This window comes from Apis laboriosa, unplaced genomic scaffold (genome assembly GCF_014066325.1).
Source record: "Apis laboriosa isolate Shangri-la unplaced genomic scaffold, ASM1406632v1 scaffold112_cov148, whole genome shotgun sequence".
NCBI lineage: Eukaryota > Metazoa > Arthropoda > Insecta > Hymenoptera > Apidae > Apis > Apis laboriosa.
The window spans coordinates 1,677,311-1,697,529 of NW_025220865.1; the positions used below are offsets into that span (position 1 = coordinate 1,677,311).

A 20,219-nucleotide genomic window follows, 5' to 3' on the forward strand; every position below is an offset into this window, starting at 1 on the left:
AACTCTCCCTCGACTCGAAAATCCCAGGATTATAGGACAGAATAGGCAGAATTTCAAAAATCCTTTAATCCTCCCCCCCCTCCCCCTCCACCTTCTCAAATCCATCATCTCTCACCTCCGTGGATAAGAAAAATTAATCATAAACAATTGTCTCTCCTCTCCTCTGACCATGCAAAAAAGGTTTGTAAAAACCCAGCCTGCTCAACCGATCGATATCCGATCATCGATTCGACCGCCAGTTTCACCGCCTCTTCCTCGTCGAAGTGCATCGTCACCTGCGCGAAAACCTTCGCGTTATCCGCAGGAAGGGACCGCGTCTCGTTCGTCTGGCAACCACCGAAACGGCATTATCACCGGCGTCGCCGTCTTGGTGTCGTGGTTGTCGTCTTTTCCATACCCAGCGGCCCCCGGATATTCCGCGCAAGCTCCGGCCGTTATTATTGATCGAAACATTTCGTCCGATGGTCGCCTCAGGATACCACGAACGGTCCGCGCACACCGTAAATATTCGTTCAGTGCGTCGTGGCCGAGTGACTTACGCGGATAAAAGCGTATCCAAATAGACGGGGGATAAACGTGGCCGAACATGGTCGGAGGAGTGACGGAAGACGGACCTGTGATTCGACCCGTCGATTTCGGTGAGTTTCGGAGGAGCCCACCGAATTGATAATTCACGCTCGATTCCACTACACGACGTAATCGTATTCGCACCTCGTGATGATCCATTTGACATCGATCCAATCCAGTCCACGATTCTAGCTTTCGTTCCACCATCGCGCGTTGATTTCCATTATTGGCGTAATCTCGGCATAATCGGGGGTGTCGTTTAATTGAATGAAACTATCGTTGGAAGGAATACGGAATCATGATTGCGGACAGCTGTTACATCGTGATACCTGTGTTATTTCGTGGCTGGGTGTTTCCATCGATTGGGATCGTTTTTCCAATTCGTTTCTATCCATTCTTTTTTTTTTTTTTTTTTTTTTTTCTTTTGATTCAACAAAATTGGATTCTTAGATGAATCTTAAGGAATGATTTAGATACGATGATGTATGTATATAGTGGAGGATGGTTGGCTTTATAACGAGACGCCAGACCATGTGATATATGAGGCACGCAGAAGCCAAGTGGATCAACTCCATCTAATAATGTCGTTTATGGAAAAATTGAGCGCTTGATCATGTATAATCGTTTGATTTCATAAACATTTAAGCGCTAGTATTTTGTTACTTGAGTTTAAAAATTAATATTGATCAGTTTTTGAATTAGACTCTGCTAAAAGTTAGAAAAAGTGAAGTTTAATTCTTAAATAATTAAACGTTATTGGTATTGACATCTAGAAATTTGGCTTCTAAATAATTCAATATTATATTTTGAATTAAAATTTCTGAAACTAGAATTTAAAAATAGATTCAATTTTCCCTTCTAAATGGGACTTCTACGTTTATTCTTATTCTTATTTGACTTATTATTATTTAAGATATGAATGATATTATATGGATATTCAAGTGTTGACGTGTTTTCTGATATGTTTCACGATCGACAATAATTCGTTAAAGTAAAACTCAATTGCAATCCGTTTGTGATAGAATATAAATTTATAGCATCATGGATACATGGTGTTAAGCTTAAATGTTTTCCAATATGTTTCATCTCGAAGAAACGATTATTGAGATAGATGAAAACATAAATTGTATTCTGAACAATTATCAGACTTTTATTGTTTTATAAGTACTTGATAAACGCTTATGAAGTTTGTGGTAAGGTAAAACGCGCACATTGCCGAGATGATTCATCATTGCCGGAACTTGGCATTAGTCAGCACTGACCAACTAACTCTCTTATAAAGTTCAAAATTCTTTTGATCAATATATACGTATTTATCTCTAAACTATTTCATTGTTTAAGGTAAAGTTAATTAATTAATCGTTTGAAGAAAGTGATAAATTGCAATAGAAGCAAGAAATATAATATTAAATGAAAAGAGAGAAAGAATTCTCTCTTAAGATGTTGATGACAACATATCCTTGCAATCACTTCTACATATATGATTCTGAATACATTTTCTTTTATTCTGAGGTAAAACATTAATATTAAACAATACTATCAAACAATATTTGATATATTATATATTATATTATAATATATATGTATAACACTCAATAATATCTCTTTCAAGTTAACTTCTTGTTTCATCATTCAAAATACACATGAGTCACATATGAGAAGCCAAATAAGTCAACTCTATCGAAGCTAATCATTTAATTTTCTAGGATCTTAGTTAATCTTCTATTGACTCTACAAGTAAAAATTTTCCAGAAAGTGGAAATCGTATGTGACGTATGAATCCTTGCAATTTATTATTAATAATAATAATAAACCAAATTTTCAATATAGAGTAAAAGGAATTTAATGAAAGTAACGCGTAATTGCAGTGTCGACGACGACCATAGTCGCACTATGTATAGGCGCCGTTTTCCTACTTTGCGCCGTCGCGATGACCTGGTGGCTTTGTCGACGACGTCGCGAGCACACCAAACTGAATTCCGACAAGTCCCTGGCGTTCAGGCCACCCCACAGGAAACCGACGGCGGTTAAAAGTCCTGGAAGCACCAGCCACTACCTGAAGAAGAGTCCAAGCCCGACCGGACCCGCGAAAAGTCCTCCAGGTTCCGGTGGACAAACACCAAGCCCTACCGGGTCTCAATCGTCGAATCCTGGTTCACAACCTAGAACACCACAGGGTACAGGTAATTTTTGATCATCATAGCATCTAATTTGAATACATATAGAACGTTTCACCAATTCTAATAATTATTAATGTAATTAATAATATAATAATATAATAATATAATAATATAATAATGTAATATGTAATTGATAGAACAGATAGAAAGATAAGAATGTTTACAATTTTAATTCTATTGATAATTCTTGTTTCTTGTAATTGTAAAAATATTTGATCATTTAAAAAGCTAAGGTGCGAATGAAATTAAAGAAAAGAAATTTTGTTTAAATCAGTATATTGAATGATGTTGTTCGTTGAAACTGTAAGAAATTTTCTAAGCATAAAAGATTCTGTTCTGTTCGCAGGTACACCTGCCCAGACACCCTCCGGCGAGGTAACATTGAGTATCGAGAATGAACAACGGGACAAGGCTGAAATCGAGAACAATGAGAAAACGGAACGCGAGAAAAATCACGCGACAGAGAATAACAAAGACAACCTCGGTCAGCTGATGTTCAAACTGCGATACGTAAGCGAACAAAATGCTCTCGGGGTGACGGTGGTGAATTGCAAGGGTTTACCCGCGAGGGAACAAAATGCCACCAGCGATCCTTACGTGAAATTGAAACTGTTGCCTGATAAGCAGCATCAGGCGAAAACCAGAGTGCTCAGAAACACCAGAGATCCTGTCTACGACGAGGACTTCACATTCTTCGGGATATCGAAGGATCAGCTTCAGGTAACTCGTTACCTTTTCCTCTTCTCTCAATATCTAATTACTGTTTGAATAAATTTCAACAAGAATGTCTTGAATTTTAGAATTTAGTTATATTTTTCTCTCCTGCATATAACATAAAATATTCAAATATTTATTATACTAGGAAATGTGCTAATTTATGATATTAATGTATAGAAGGTTAAGTTAACAAAAATAATATAATTCAAGGAAAGAAATGTTATATATTATATAATTTTAACGTTAATAATAATTTAATAATAATTTGATTTAATAATAAGTTATCGAATAAATAAGTTAAATTAATTTTTAAAAAAATAAAGGTAAAAATAATTTAAATTTAGGACATCGATAAATTAAAATATCAATAGCCCGATATATCATATATCTTCTTATTACCGTTCGCAGAAAATCAGTCTACACTTTATAGTGCTTAGCTTCGATAGATATTCTCGAGATGATATTATCGGTGAATTGACATGTGCACTTTCGACGGTGCCCGGCTTGGAGGAGGCCGATAATCAAGCGATATCGTTGTGCCGAAAAATATGTCCTAGAAGTCTGAAGGTAAGAAACAAATCATAAACTGTAAAGAAAATTATTTTTTAAAGTTATTGTATATTTAAGATACATACCGAATTAAAAATTTTAAAATGTTTATTATATTTGTTTGAAAAAATTTTGTAACCAATTTAATTTTTTAATTAAATATTAATTTTGAATATTTATTAATATCTATTAGAAAATAGAAATAAATGTAACTTTTAAATAAAATTATATATATTTTAGACTTAACTGTGATATATAAACGCAAGTTTATATCAAATAAATTTGATAATAATAATTTAAGAATCATACCTGTAATTTCAGATTCAATCACAAGGTAGGGGAGAGCTGCTCGTCTCCCTTTGTTGGCAACCAATCAACAGCCGATTGACGGTAGTTGTGCTGAAGGCGCAAAATTTGCCCAAGATGGACGTGACTGGGTTAGCGGATCCATATGTCAAGATCTATCTTCTGTACAATTCTCAACGCATTGCAAAGAGGAAGACGCGCGTAAAGAAACGTACCCTTAGTCCGGTATTCAACGAGTCTTTCGTATTCGATATTCCGAATGGTGCTGATGGTCTTAACAATGTCAGCCTCGAGTTTATGTTGATCGATTGGGATCGCGTTACAAGAAACGAGGTACGTTCCTGTAACTTTGCTTTTATTTCGCTATGACTTTTGTTCTCCCATTTTAAATATCATCGATTCAATCAATTTTTCAGGACGTTGTTTTCATTTGTAAATATATATATATTTTAATAATATAATTGTTGATACAATTGTTTTTATATAATAATTTTCATAAGAACAGAAAAATATTCCATTTCTTTAATTTTTATATAGTAAATTTAAATTTTCTTTAATCTTTTAATTTTTTATATAAATAATAAATAAAATATTCATTAACTATATTTATATCAGAGTGTATAAATAAAATAAAAATTGAATTGTTTAATTAATTTTTTAGACATGTTTCATTAAACATATTCTATTGCTCTTTATTTGCTTTTAAATATAATTTTAAAAACTTAAATTTTTCCTGAAAATAAAAGTTTGTTGTGTAGTATATCATGATTAGTAAATAATACTTTTTTTTTTTTCTCTTTTTGTGTTAAGAGGAAAGTTTTGTAAGATCTTATAAATTTGTAAGATTTTGTAAGATAAAACTCTAAAAGTAATATTAAAAATAAAAGTATTACGATTTAACATAGTATTACATTAATCTTTGTACTACTGTATAAAACATAAAGATAAAAATTTCTAGAAATACTTGGTAATTTCATTTGTGGCTGTATTGGTCAACTGAAAAGTGCATGATTGATCGAACAATTAAGTCATGTTACATGCACGTAACGTACTATTCTCTTAAACTATATACAATATTATACTATGTATGTAGATAAAGTATATAATATAGCGTGAGGCGACTGAAAGTCGTACACACGCCCAGCGTAGCGTGATTTTTCGCAATTTTCTTACATAACACAATGCTAAACAAAATACCATTCGATCGAGAAATCAATCTTTAAATAATCTTAATTTTCAGAATTCTATCCGTGCATTTCATGTTAATTTAATTATAGGAAATATTCTACGAAATTAGAATAGATTATATTTCTAACATGATAAAAGAATTCAAACGTATTAAATTTAACATAATTGTATATTAATATAATTGTATAATTTTTAGGTTATTGGACGACTTGAATTCGGTGGGCCAGAATGTCAAGGATCCGCTTTGAATCATTGGAGAGAAGTTTGTAGCTCGCCGCAGAGGCAGATCGCTGATTGGCACAAATTAAGGGAGTAAATAAATCTCTCCCGGCTCTATCAATTTTCCTGGAATCCCATCTCCAACTATCCAAAAAGCCCCACGTCCTTCTCTATTGTAAAACCACCAATCCAACCCCTTGAAACCCTACGATGAAGTAGGGTATCTGTTTTGTAAACCTAATACTCGATGTATATTAGGCTTGAAGCGAGTGGCGGCACGTCCACCCGCGATCGATGCAACTGCGGATGCACCACGTGAAACATCTAATCGTTACGTGTCGGCATGAAGCGAGTACGAAGAGTAACTTCTGATCGCACGATAATTTCCGAATACAACCAGGCATCGATTCGATAACGAAACTGCACTTGCTTCTCTCGATTTAGATACCGAGGAAATCGATATTATCAACTGATATTTTTCTTTAATATTTTTCTTGATTTGAGTTATTTCTATAAATATAAATTTTCATTTAATAAAAAAATGATTTGTTTAATAAATTTTTTTCTTTTCTGTGATTAATAACAGTACATTATATATAGACATTTATCAATATTCTATTCAAAATAAATCAATAATATCAAGATTACAACAATGATATCAATTAGATTAATAATAATTGAAGATTTACAATCGAAAATTGATTCTTCTATGTTTCTAGCTCTCGAAGAAAATATAATATTCACTCGTTTAAAGTTGCGATAAGAATTAATATCGCTCATTCGTACATTCAAATCGATATCGATACGATCGATTGGATACGATCGATATCGTTTCCATTATCGATATCGATTAATCGAACGAAGAATCAAATTTTAATCGACCGTCGATTGCATCTTCATTTATCGCAGTAGCAAACGATCGCGGGAGAAACGCATACAAAATGCTTTACGATAAATATAGTTGTTAAGATTTCCGACCAGATGGCAAAGGGAGGAGGAAAATGAAGCAGTTAAATATGAAGCAATCGAACGTTTGCTGATTGATGAACATCGCTGCACAGGGTCGTGCTGTCGAAAGTTGGTTGCATTTTAAAAAAAATTACGTTAAAGAAAAATTTTTAAATCAGTGATTCTCAATTTAAATTGCAGATGAAACATATATTAAAATATTACTATTTTTATGTAAAGAAAATAATGTAATATATTTTTAAAAAAATAGCATTTATAACTTGAAATTTATGGAACTTGAATTTTTGTTCAATAAGAAGAAAGATTTTACATGACCCTGTGATCATAAAGATCATGAAAATCGTCGTTTTTGAAAAAGTGAATAAGAATTAATTGTAACAGAGAATATCGAAAGTCATGATACACTCGCAACTATGTTTATTTCGCTTGTCGTCAAGATACAAGAATCTCTCCAAAATATTTATCAAACATATTATAATAAACGGGAACAATCTTACAATATAATTTTCTGTCAGACTTTGTTCTTAGCAGAAAAAAAGATTCAAGTAATTTTCAATTAATTTTGATTATTATTTTTCGATCTTTATAAAAAATAAAATTTAAAATTTTAGTAGATAATAACCTCAAATAATAAATAATTTCCGAATCGATTATATAATAAATGAGTGAAGTATATTTTGTGGAGCGATTCTTGTACAGAAAGTATGCAAGCACCACGAGACGTGGAGATGTTGAAAACAGCATAAGCATCAATTAAACTTAAAAACAATATTACGATTATTCGTTCCTGTTCCAAAATTCCCTAGCTCCACGTCAACTGGCCGAATGATAATTTGATTATTAAGAATAAGGAAAACTACGATTGCTAAACGCAAAAATCAGCGCCAGCTTTTCCATTAAAAAATGTCAAAAATTTTTGATGCGTCTCTCTCCTCAAAATAAAATTTTTAAAAAACATTCAATAAAGTTCTCATACTACTTGCTGCAGCAGAAAGTGCTGTATCAAGTACATAATATATGTATTTGCATAGGAGAGAAAACAATATATATTGCTATAAAAAGTTTATGGTGCATTAGATTATTCGTATATTTTACGCTGTTATATTCAATTTTTTATTTCTTGCAAATAAATAGTTGATTTTATATTCGTGACAAAAGTGAAGTATTTTTTTCTTCACTTTATTTGTGGAACGGGGTCGAGGAATTGTGACGTTGTTTTAAAGTGCCAATGAAGTCGCCATGCTTTGCGATTGTAAATATGTAACTTATGTTTAAATAGAAAAAAGAATGATCGAAATCTTTATTTAATTAAGAAGTCATTGTGGTTTCAATTGCTATTAATGAAAAAATTAGAATGTACAACTATAGTTTATGAAAAAAAATCCATTTGCACAGAATATAACAAGAAAATATAACAAGAAATGTCAAGTAGTAATCTTGTTGAAAAATTTTTAATGATAGTTAATTATTATTATTATTATTATTAAATAATCATAAAAATAGCAAAAGTCAGCTTTCAACGAGTGAAAGTATTATTAACATTGCTTTATGCAATCAAATTACATATTATTTTAAAAAAAACTTTATTATTTGACAATGTATTGATGTACCTATTGTTATAAATAGAAAATTATTTTTATTCAATTAATATTATATTTTTTACTTATTTGATGAATTTAAATATATATATATATATAAGAATATAATTAGAAAGAATTCTAATTACAAATTAATAGTTTTTAAATCAATTTCACTGAAAAATAAATCAATGTATGCGTACGAGGTATATCATTTAATTATGTGAAAAAAATTTTTGTTTACAGACCCCGTTCGCATATACAACACTGCGATGAATAACGAATATCGATTAAAATATTATACGTTTGAATTTATCGAAAAAATATAAAATTAATTTAAATTTAAGATAATTTTTAATACACATGGATTATATGGAAATATTAGCGCTTCACAATTAAAATAACTTCAGAATTCTTCAGCATTATTATACAATTACTATTAATTTCGAAATATTTACTACATTCAGGGCTTTTTTTCTGATGATTCTACATATATAACATAATAAAAATTTCATGAAAAAAAATAACAAAAATGTTCCTAGAAAGTAATCATATGTAACTCGATTAAGTAAATATTTTTAATATAATATTCGATTACAAAATAGAGCAACGTTTTTCAATGCAAAGTTTCAAAAATTTCAATGAACATTTCATATTACATATTTTAAAATATATATAAATTAAAAATTATGTCAATAAATTTTTTACTTAATTCAAATTCCAAAAAAAAAAAATTCAATTAAAAACTTAAATTACAAATATATATTTTTTGTTTTTTTTGTAAAGTTAAATATCAAAAAAATAAAATTATATTAAACATTGTATTAAAACTTTCATGTAATACATCAATAAAAATAATATCTTACCAATATGTTAAATGAAACACAGAAAATAAAATTATTTAACTGTGAAAATTAGGATAAAATAAAATAATTAAAACTGCATGATAAATATAGTAAATGTTAATTAATTTTTGAATGAAAATTTGAATTAATCAAATGAAATAAAATTAACACAAACAAATAAGAAGCAACGCTTAGAGTTATAGAACAAATGATGAAACCAAATAAAAATGCGATTTGTATTTTCTGTCCACAGAAGAAAAGCACCTGACAAGTAAGATGTTCATATACACGCGCACGTCAAAGTCAATAACTAGTGACATATAAAACGATTGCTTATTTTTTTATCGTAACTTTCCGCTCCATCGTCCTTCCTTTGCAAGAGATGAAAAGGCAAGATCAGAGAAAAAGAACTATTGAGGCAAAAAGAAAAAGGAATTTTTTCTTATAGAAACGAAGATGCAACAAACACGAAGTATCGTATAGATCAGCACCAATAAAAAACGAAAGTAACAACAGGTACATTACAATATATTACAAAAGATAAAAGATACATTAAATACATAAATTTTCATAATTAAGTATGGTAGAAAAAGAAAAGAGGAGAAATTCAAAAGATCGATAATATTGCACATAACGTTATACAACCAAAGAAAAAAATGGCATTACATGATCAAGAATTTCAGAATATTTATTTAATTGCTATACCATTAAAAATACAACTATATAAGAAACGAATATAATAAGTAGCACGTAGAGAAACATCTCATAAATATCGTCTGTCGTTCTCCATGAAGCTTGTTATCGATTGTTCGACGATTTTCTGATAAGGCTATAGTTGATGCGATTTCTGACAAATTGATGACAATTTCTAACGAGTAAATCCTTAATGTTTATATAGAATGAATATTGGAATATTAGAATCATAAAACTGGAATATAGAATCATGAATATAGAATTCATGAAATATTTGAAGAATAAAAAATATACAATAATCATTCTCATAAAAATTTAAGTATTATTATTTGATTGTTCTGATATATTCGTTAGAATATTGATTCATCAGAAAATGCAAATATAAAAAAAAGCTTCTTGAGATCAACAGATATGATATAACATGATGAACGTCGATACTGAATGCTGGAAAATCACCGTTCTTGTCGCAGTTCCTTTATATCATATTTCTTCTTTCATTTATCGAAATTTTTTTCTTATAGACTTTACAACAATTTTTTGTATTGAGATTTACAATGTAGTTGATATTAATTTGTGGAATATAGAAAAGAGATTCATTTTAATTGTTTAGAATCCTTTCCTGTTTTCCAATAAAAAATAATATGTAAATTATCTTTAAATGGAACAAAATTATTTTTTATATTTTTTTTCTCAAAACAAAATCATTTTAAAAATTTTGTAAATTCATTTTTTATATTTTTTTTTATTTCTTTATTCTATATTATATTTATTCTGTAATATTTCAAAATATATTTTTCATATAGTATATGATTATTATTTTACGAAATATAATTGTTAATATAATATTTTGAAAATGATAAATTTTTAATTGTAATAAAATTCAATTATATTACATATTAATATAAATTTTAAATATATACATTTAAAATATACATTCACTTATATTAGAAGATTTTGAAGTCATTATATTAAGTTTTTATGAACATTCATATAATAGTAAATTTTAAGAAACTGAAGTTAATGAAAGATTTAATATTAAGTCTAAGTTATTGACAATATTTTGCGTACAAAATCGGCTAGTTTCTTTTTTTTTAGATCTATTACTGTATAAAAACATAAAAAATCAATATTTCATTTTAGAATCTTCTTCAAAAAAAGAATCATGAAAAATAATTGGTTATATTAACACATTGAAGAAATATTTTATTTTATAATGTGATATATTTTATATTTTTCATTATTTTATAAAATTAAATATATAAAATAATGAAAATCTGTTAGACAAAAAAAATTGTTTTAATATTCAAATAATTATATATTATAATTTTATTAAAATTATATTTATTATTATAATTACAATTATTTTTATATTTAATAATACATTTTTATTATAATTTTTTACTTACTTCTCAGATAATTTATTTATATAAAATATTAAATATCAGATGAGAAAGAAATAAAAGATATATATATATATATATATATATTTTCAATTTGATAAAAAAATTAAATAAATAAATAAAGATCCGAAAAACTATTTTGCAAACATATTTTAAAACTACTTATGACTTCTGTATCATATCGTACACATTGCGAAATTAGATTTTAAAATATCACTTTTAATTCATAATTTATGTAATAAAATATTTATATGTACAATAAATAATTAATGTACAATACAAATAATAACATCAATTAAAGTCATTTTGCTTTTATAATAATCTTTACAAAAAAAAAATATTATAATTTTTTTGTTTTATTTTTTGTTTCAATTTTTTATTTTTATTTTCATTTTTTTTCCAATAAGAAAATTAATTGACAATTGCAAATCAATTATATTTCTTAAAATAAAATATCTAATTATCTTTAATAATTACAAAAAAAATAATGGCACTTGTATACAATACATGAAAATATACTTATATAAATATAAATAATCTAAATTAATATAATCATTCATATTTAAATGAGCTAAAAAAAATTATAATAAAAAATAATTTATAAAGAAAAATATCAATAGAAAAAATAACGATAAATTAATATAAATATTAATTTATATAAATTTAAAATTATAAAAAAAGTTATAGATACATATCTTTATTATATTTTAATTAATAATAATTTAAATATGTTTATAAATCTATTCCATTATATAAATTTTCTTATAAGTGAATAATTATAGTATAACAAAACAATTGATAAAAATATGTTTCAACAAAAAATAAAATGAAAATCTAGAAATATTAATATAGATAAATGTTGATATTTTTCTTTGCAAATGCCTCAGTATAGCAAAATTATATTTAATATAAAGTTCACAATAAAAATAAATCTTGACAAGAAATTGGTGCTTTTCAAACATTCCGCATATCATGTATGCACATAGACGCGGCATATATTGACATGCTATGTACGATCAGATTTTAAGGCTGTGTGGTCAATAAAATAATGAAACGAAATAATTCATGATCTTTTTCAAACTTATCCTCTTTTATGAAAAAATAATATATTTTATAAAAATATAAAATATATACATATAAATATATATATAAATATAAAATATATATAAAATAATATATAATACTAAAATTATGTAACAAATATAAAAATTTCAATACAAAAATCAATATATTTATATATATATTTTTATATACTTTATATATATATATACATATATATATAAATTGATATACTTTTAATTTATCATTATTATTAAATAAAATTAACGGTAAGTTATCATTTGACTTTAAAATAAATCATTTTTATTTGTCTTTTTTAAAATTAATATTAAACAACAAAGTATTGACAATATATACAGTTATAAAAATATTTTATTTATAAATTTTGTTTACAAATTTTTTTGAATGAAATATAAAAATGCATTAACAGGAATGAATAAATTATAGAATAATAAGTTATATAAATTATTGCAATACATTTATATTTTTTGCACATATTAAAAATAAAAAATTAGATGATTAAATGCATAAATATCAAATATTAAGTAATTATTCATATAAGAGTTTGTGTTCAAACATATTAATAAACATTCCCGTTTATGTACAAAAATAATATAAACATTTCACATAAATATTATTTTATAAAATTATAATATATAATATAATATAATATATAATATATAAAATAATATTATATATAATATATAATATTATTTTATAAAACTTACAAGAAAATAATATATATTGGTAAAATCTTTGTATTACTTAAAATATAAATTACAAAAAAAAATTTCAAATAATACATATAATTTTTATATCATAGAATTTTAATTCATTATTAATAATGACATAGCATATAGTTTAAAAAGTTTTTGATTAATAAGTAATATTAAATATTATTTATATAAAATAAATCAGTGCATTATTTAAAAAAATATGTTATATACAAAAAAATATTTTGCTATATTTTAAATATTTTAAATATAATATTTTATATAAATATAAAATAATGAAATAAGAAAACATTATATATATATACCTTTGGTCCATTCTATGTTAAACAATCAATATTTATGTTAAAATATTACTTTCAAAATATTTACTATATACTATTTTATATTTAAAAAATATCTAAACCATTAAACATACATACATTAACAAAGGTAATGCTAAATTATCAACTTGATTTGTTTGTGCTTCGACAAATGACAGCACAATACTTAATAATAAACTTCGCAAAAATAACCAACCACTATCTATGTAACCTATTATAAAAATATATATATTAATTTTAAGATATAATAATTTCATATATTTAATTTTAATTTATAATATGTAAAAAATAATGTTTTATTTTATTATTTTATTTAAAAAAAATATGATTTCTTTAATATATATATTTATATATATTAAATTTAATTATAAAAATAAAAACTTATAAACTTATAAATTTATAAGAATCTAAGAAAAATGTTTTAAATTTTTAAATATTACATACCCATAAATGTTAAAAAACATATTAATCCAATTTGAGTAAGAAAACAAGCAATTGTTCCTTCAAAAGATTTATTTGAATTGGTCCATTTGTGAAAGCCCCATTTACTACCAATAAAACTAGCAGCAGTATCACCCACACCAACTGTTAAAATACCACTGAGCAAAATTAATAATGAAAGATTATTGGTAGGCATCCAAAGTGGAAAGGATAAGCCACAAAATAAATATAAAGGCGTTAAAGAAATTAAATTATCTTTTTCATCAGCAAATACAGAAAATCCTTGTTGTAATATTTTCCCAAGAGGTGGTATTTGTAAATACCTTATCAACTAAAAATAAAAAATTTAAGAATATTATAAACATATTAAAAAAAATGTAATTTTTTATTAAACATAGTTATATACCTCGAGAAATACAAATAATCCCATTATTATACCACTAGCTAGATATAGTAATGTACGTTCATATATTAAACCAGGTATATACACAAGTACAGCTAATAAATGAAACATTTTTCTAGTTGAAGTTGTTGCTTGAAGATTTATTAATATTTGATATGTAACAACTGTTATACCTAATAATAAACATATAATCCAATATCCAATTAAGATGATCTGTAATATTTGCAAGTATTAAAAATAATTTCATATTCATATAGTATTGTAATTCATATAGTATTGTAAATTATTATTATTAACCTTATTCGTTTTACTACAGAAATAAAATATCCAAATCAAAGGATTTTGATCCAATAAGATATGCATTAATGGTATAACAATTGTTAAAAGACTAATAGCCAATATGTAAAAATTTTTAGTTGAATTAAACATTGAAAAATAATTAGATATTAAACATACTGATATCACATATAGCATTATAATCTGAAAATATATTTTTTAATTACTTAATCACATCAAATTTATTGAAATAAAAAATTCCCTTTAAAATACCTGTAAAAAAACTGTTGCAATATCATTATCATGGATTGGTGGCAAATGATATCTTAAGGGCAAATTTGTTACCACGGATATAAGAAACAAAATACACCCATGCATAACTGCTGTTGCTTCTCCGATTGTAAAACAATAAGGAAATATAGACATCAATTGAAGAATGCCCCAAGTTCCTAAACTACTAACACTTAAGCCCCATATGACACTCATCAATAGTCCTGTTCTTATATATGAATGAATAAAACAATTTTAACTAAAATAATGATTTTATAAAATATTAAATAAAAAATATTTACATAAAATATAATATAATATTACGATTTATATAAATCACATTCATGTAAAATTTTTTTTAATTTTAATTTTTTAATTTAGCTAATTGATTAATATATTATAAGATATGACAAAAAACTATTAATAACAAAATAATATTTATAAATTGTACCTTTATTTGCAACAAAAAGATATAATAAGGATGTTATTATAGCTGGTAAAAAATATATAGCTTGAAAATCTTTAACTGTTATTTTTTCACTTGATAATCTCAAATATAAACATATAGAACTAATAATAAGACCAATTCCTGTGAGACCCACAATTAGACAGATTTCAGAATAACTAGTATCTTCTTCTAATAGAGTTAAAATTGCGCTTAGACCTATTAATGTTCCAAGCCATAATCCAGTATTAGCTTTTATCCTAAAAATATTTTTCATAATTTTATAAAAATTTTAATGATTATAAATTTTCATAAATATAAATATAAATATTATATATATTGATAATATCATTATAGTTATACTTATAAATATAGATATCAAACATATAAATATTTTTAAATTATATATAATTTTGAATATTATATAATATAAACATAATATATGGATAATTATAATTATAATTTTAAAAAAAGTAAAAAAATAAACTTATTTTTATTTAGATCAATTGATCAAAAATATTTTATAAGAATTTAAAAATATGTTTAACATTCCATATATATTTGTTTACTTAATTTATTTTTAAATATATATATGTCTATATTATTGAAAGATATTCATTAAATAATACTTGGAAAGAGAGAGAATTGAGTATATTAATATATATTATAAATATTTAAAAAAACAAACTTTATTTCTTTACATATTACACAATTTTTAACGAATATATAAAATATAAACATATCAAATAATCAATATTCTAAAATAAACTTTGAGGTTAAGTCACATTAATTTTTATATTTATACAATAAATAATGAACATACCGATGTTTTATGCCATTATCTTTCAAACTATGTAATATCCTTTCTTCAAAATATCTATATTTTTTTAAAAGAAATTCCATTGTTGATAAGGAATTAAAAAAAATTATTCGTTTTTACACCATTAACCACACCCCTAAACATTTGACATGAAAAATGTAGTTATCTGAAAAGCTTTTTCCGTCATATTTTTTGTTTTCATGTTATGAGAATATAGAATATATAATAAATAGTTACAAAATAATTTTATAATTTAATTTCATTTTATGCAAATTTTAAAGTTTTATTCTATAATTTTTAATATTTATCAATAATTCATTTATATTTTTGTATTAAATATTATGTTATATATTATTATTATTTATATCATCATATATATATTTTATATTGAATTTATTATGATTTATATATAATTTATAAAACTAGTTATAATAATAAACTTAATAATATTTAATTAAATAATAAAAAGTTAAACTTTTCTTATGATAATATATTGTATATGTATATATGTATGTATGTATGTATATATTTATATATATATATATATGTTTGTATGTGCGCAAACATTGACACAAAATATTACAAACAAAAGATAAAAATATATCAATAATTATTATATTATTTATTAAACATTATATAAAACATTTATATAAAAATAATAAAACAATATTGCAAGAACAAAATAAATTAATGCTTTGCTAAATATTTTTTATATATATTATATATTATATATATATTTAACAATTTATATATATATTTAACAATTTATATTATTTATAATACAATATTATTTAACAATCATTTTATATTTTTCATTCACATTAATTACATAATGTAAATGAAAATTTTATAATATATCAATTATAACTTATGCAAAGGAATATAATACTTAGTATTAACTTAACATTAATTTAAAGAACATTAAAAAATTATTTATCTAACAATTTAAATATTGATAATTTCATTATAATAATTAAAATTTTTAATTAATTATATAACATCAATTTTTTTATATATATTTATCAAGAAACATTTAAGAAATATATTTTTTAGCAAATGCGATTAACCCGTTTGTTGATGAATCATGATTTGTAACTGGTTGAGTACTCTCTAATTCAGGTTCAATTACTTTTGCTAACTGCTTTCCTAATTCAACACTGTTGGAATAAAATTGATTTATTTATTACTTATTCATTTAAAATTTTCAATTATTAAATATTGAAATAAGTATTTACCCCCATTGATCAAATGAATTAATATCCCAAATAATTCCTTGTACAAATATTTTGTGCTCATACATAGCTATAAAAATAAAATATATTTAAATATAATATATATAATATATATATTACAACATTAATATAAATATAAACAACATTTTAGTATATTATATATGTTAAATTTACCAATCAAAGCTCCAAGAGTAAAAGGCGTTATTTTTTTAAGAAGAATAGTATTGGTTGGTCTGTTCCCTTCAAATACTTTATGTGGTAATAACAAATTTATTTGTTCAGGATTTATGCCTGCTTTTTGCAATTCAGTTCGTGCTTCATTTTCATTTTTTCCTTTCATTAAAGCTTCAGTTTGTGCAAAACAATTTGCAAGCAAAATTTTATGATGAAGATTTCCTTGAACCTGAAATATTAATATTCTATTATTTATTAAAATTATTAAATGATTAATTAAATGATTAATTTTAATAGTACCTTGTTATGTGATTGTATTGGAATTATAAAATCACAAGGAACAAGTCTCGTACCCTGATGTAATAATTGATAAAATGCATGTTGTCCATTAGTACCTGGTTCTCCCCACACAATTGGACCTTAAGACATTTATTTATTTTTTTTTCATACATTTTTTTTTCTAGATATATAATAGAATACGTAAAATATTTACCAGTAGTATAATTCACAACTTTTCCTTCTCGTGTAACATATTTTCCATTACTTTCCATATCTCCTTGTTGGAAATAAGCAGCAAATCTATGTAAATATTGATCATATGGTAATAATGCATGTGTTTCAGTTTTATAGAAATTGTGATACCATATTCCAAGCAAAGCTAATATAATTGATGCCTATAAAATAATGTGTCATATATATGATATGAATATATGATATATTTCATTGAATATATATGTACAATGTTTTGTTAAATATATAATGATTCAATATTTTAATATTTCACTTAACTAAACTAAAAATCTAATTATAAGCAAGAATTAAGTATTTACATTTTTTTCTAATGGAGCAGTACAAAAATGTTGATCCATAAAGTGTGCTCCACTTAATAATTTTTCAAAGTTTTCAAATCCAATAGATAAACAAATTGATAAACCAATAGCAGACCATAATGAATAACGTCCTCCAACCCAATCCCAAAATCCAAACATATTTTTCTCATCAATACCAAATTCTTTTACTTTTTGATTATTAGTAGACAATGCAACAAAATGCTGTGCAACCGCTGTAGGCTATAAAAAATTTATGAAATATAATTTGTGAAATTGTATTTCCTATTTTTTACTTACATTTTTTTTATTTTTTACTTTATTTTTTACTTACATTTTTTAAAGTTTCTAAAAGCCAGATTTTAGCAGAAATAGCATTTGTAATTGTTTCTTGAGTAGTAAATGTTTTTGATGCTATTATAAAAAGAGTTGTTTCTGGATTCAATTTTTTTAGAGTTTCAGCTATGTGAGTTCCATCTATATTACTAACAAAATGAACACGTGGTCCAATATGAAATGCCTTTAATGCTTCAGTTACCATTAAAGGACCCTATATATGTATAATTACAATTATATTTTAATGAAAACAGAATTTATTTACATTTGAAATAAAGAGACAATAATTTATATAATATATACCAAATCTGAACCACCAATTCCAATATTAACAACATCTTCAATTGGTTTACCAGTAAAACCTTTCCATTGTTTTGAAAGAATCTATAACATAAGAAAAATAAATATTACATGAAAAATTATTTCTAAAAATTAAAAATACAATAAAAAAGCAATAATTATATATATTAATTTTACTTCATTAGTAAATTGTTTCATATGATTTAATACAGCATTCACATCTGGCATTACATCTTTATTATCAACCAATATCGGTTTATTAAGTCTATTACGTAAAGCAATATGTAAAACTGCTCTATTTTCTGTAAAATTAATTTTTTCTCCTTTAAACATAGCATCTCTTGCAGCTTCTATTTCACGTGCTTTTGCCTTAAAATTAATAAAATTTGACAAAATATATTAAAATATATTATATTTATATAAATTTTTATAATTACATAATTTTAATAATTTTAATATATACCAATTCCAATAATAATTGCAATGCTTCTTTAGTAAGACGATTTTTAGAATAATCAAGTAAAATTGGTCCATCTTCAGGAGTAGAAATTTCTAAGCTATAATAATAATTAATATATTAAATATTAATAAAATACTTTTTAAATTAAATTTTTTAATTTCATCATAATAAAGCTATTTTTTTTCTCATTCTGATACAAAATATATTTCTTTGTATTATCTAATTTATACTTTAAATATATATATATATGCATAAAATCAAATAAAGAAAAAATTTAAAAAATTTACAAAAATTAAAATAATAAAAATATTCATTTTAATTTTATAAAAAAAAAATGCAAGAAAAATATTTTCATAATAAATTTATAAGCGATAATTTTATTTGAGCGTTTATTCAACATTTTTCGAAAGGTCATATCAAGGTCACATGTCAAGGACAAATAAAACTTACCTAAAATTTTCAAAGCGTTTTGGATCTTGTTGAAAAAGATCATATATTTTGATTTTTGAACCATTTGTGGAAAAATATTGTTGCAATTTAGTCCATGCTACTTCGGATGTTAATTGTAGTTTTGGTTTCATTTTTCTTTTTTTTTAATTTAAGAAAACCGCGCTGTTAATCACAAATCCAAATACGTTTCTATGATCAACGATTTATAAACTGCATTCATTCATATGTTAACTCTCTTATGTTTAGGCTGTTTTTCAATTGTCTTTTTCAATTATACTTTATGATATTTTCATGAAAATGATGTTTAAAAAAATAACTTTAAAAAAATAGTTTATTTCAATTTTATTATTTTTAAATATATATGCGTAATTTCTTTATTTTAAAAATATAATTTATTATTAATGCTATTATTGAATTTTATTGATTATAAAGAGAATTTAATATAAATTTAATGAAATAAAA

General features: G+C 24.4%; 3 protein-coding genes across 4 annotated transcripts; 1 reads left to right on the top strand and 2 right to left on the bottom strand.

The window, feature by feature from the left end:
• Nucleotides 1-396: 396 nt before the first annotated feature.
• Nucleotides 397-10,461, top strand: LOC122712397 (synaptotagmin-4). Of its 2 annotated transcripts, XR_006346332.1 has the most exons (7): nt 397-638; nt 2,436-2,750; nt 3,094-3,467; nt 3,873-4,031; nt 4,335-4,652; nt 5,704-6,803; nt 9,371-10,461. XR_006346332.1 is itself a non-coding variant. In XM_043932044.1 (6 exons), exons 1-6 carry the CDS (start codon nt 587-589, stop codon nt 5,821-5,823), a joined length of 1,338 nt encoding a protein of 445 aa, XP_043787979.1. In that variant the 5' UTR covers nt 397-586; the 3' UTR covers nt 5,824-8,670. The 2 variants fall into 2 exon arrangements, 1 of the variants encoding a protein (XP_043787979.1); XM_043932044.1 differs by lacking the exon at nt 9,371-10,461 and having other exon boundaries at nt 5,704-8,670.
• A 2,840-nt stretch (nt 10,462-13,301) lies between these two features.
• Nucleotides 13,302-16,158, bottom strand: LOC122712795 (dolichol kinase). Its single transcript, XM_043932697.1, has 7 exons — nt 15,982-16,158; nt 15,165-15,418; nt 14,717-14,937; nt 14,465-14,647; nt 14,171-14,380; nt 13,768-14,095; nt 13,302-13,534 (listed from the first exon to the last, which is right to left on the bottom strand). Exons 1-7 carry the CDS (start codon nt 16,059-16,061, stop codon nt 13,401-13,403), a joined length of 1,410 nt encoding a protein of 469 aa, XP_043788632.1. The 5' UTR covers nt 16,062-16,158; the 3' UTR covers nt 13,302-13,400.
• A 618-nt stretch (nt 16,159-16,776) lies between these two features.
• Nucleotides 16,777-19,981, bottom strand: LOC122715342 (glucose-6-phosphate isomerase). Its single transcript, XM_043937465.1, has 11 exons — nt 19,758-19,981; nt 19,311-19,404; nt 19,025-19,216; nt 18,851-18,931; nt 18,546-18,761; nt 18,215-18,454; nt 17,878-18,058; nt 17,685-17,803; nt 17,385-17,613; nt 17,214-17,280; nt 16,777-17,135 (listed from the first exon to the last, which is right to left on the bottom strand). The coding sequence occupies exons 1-11, from the start codon at nt 19,886-19,888 to the stop codon at nt 17,012-17,014; spliced, it is 1,674 nt and encodes a 557-aa protein (XP_043793400.1). The 5' UTR covers nt 19,889-19,981; the 3' UTR covers nt 16,777-17,011.
• Between the last annotated feature and the right edge of the window lie 238 nt (nt 19,982-20,219).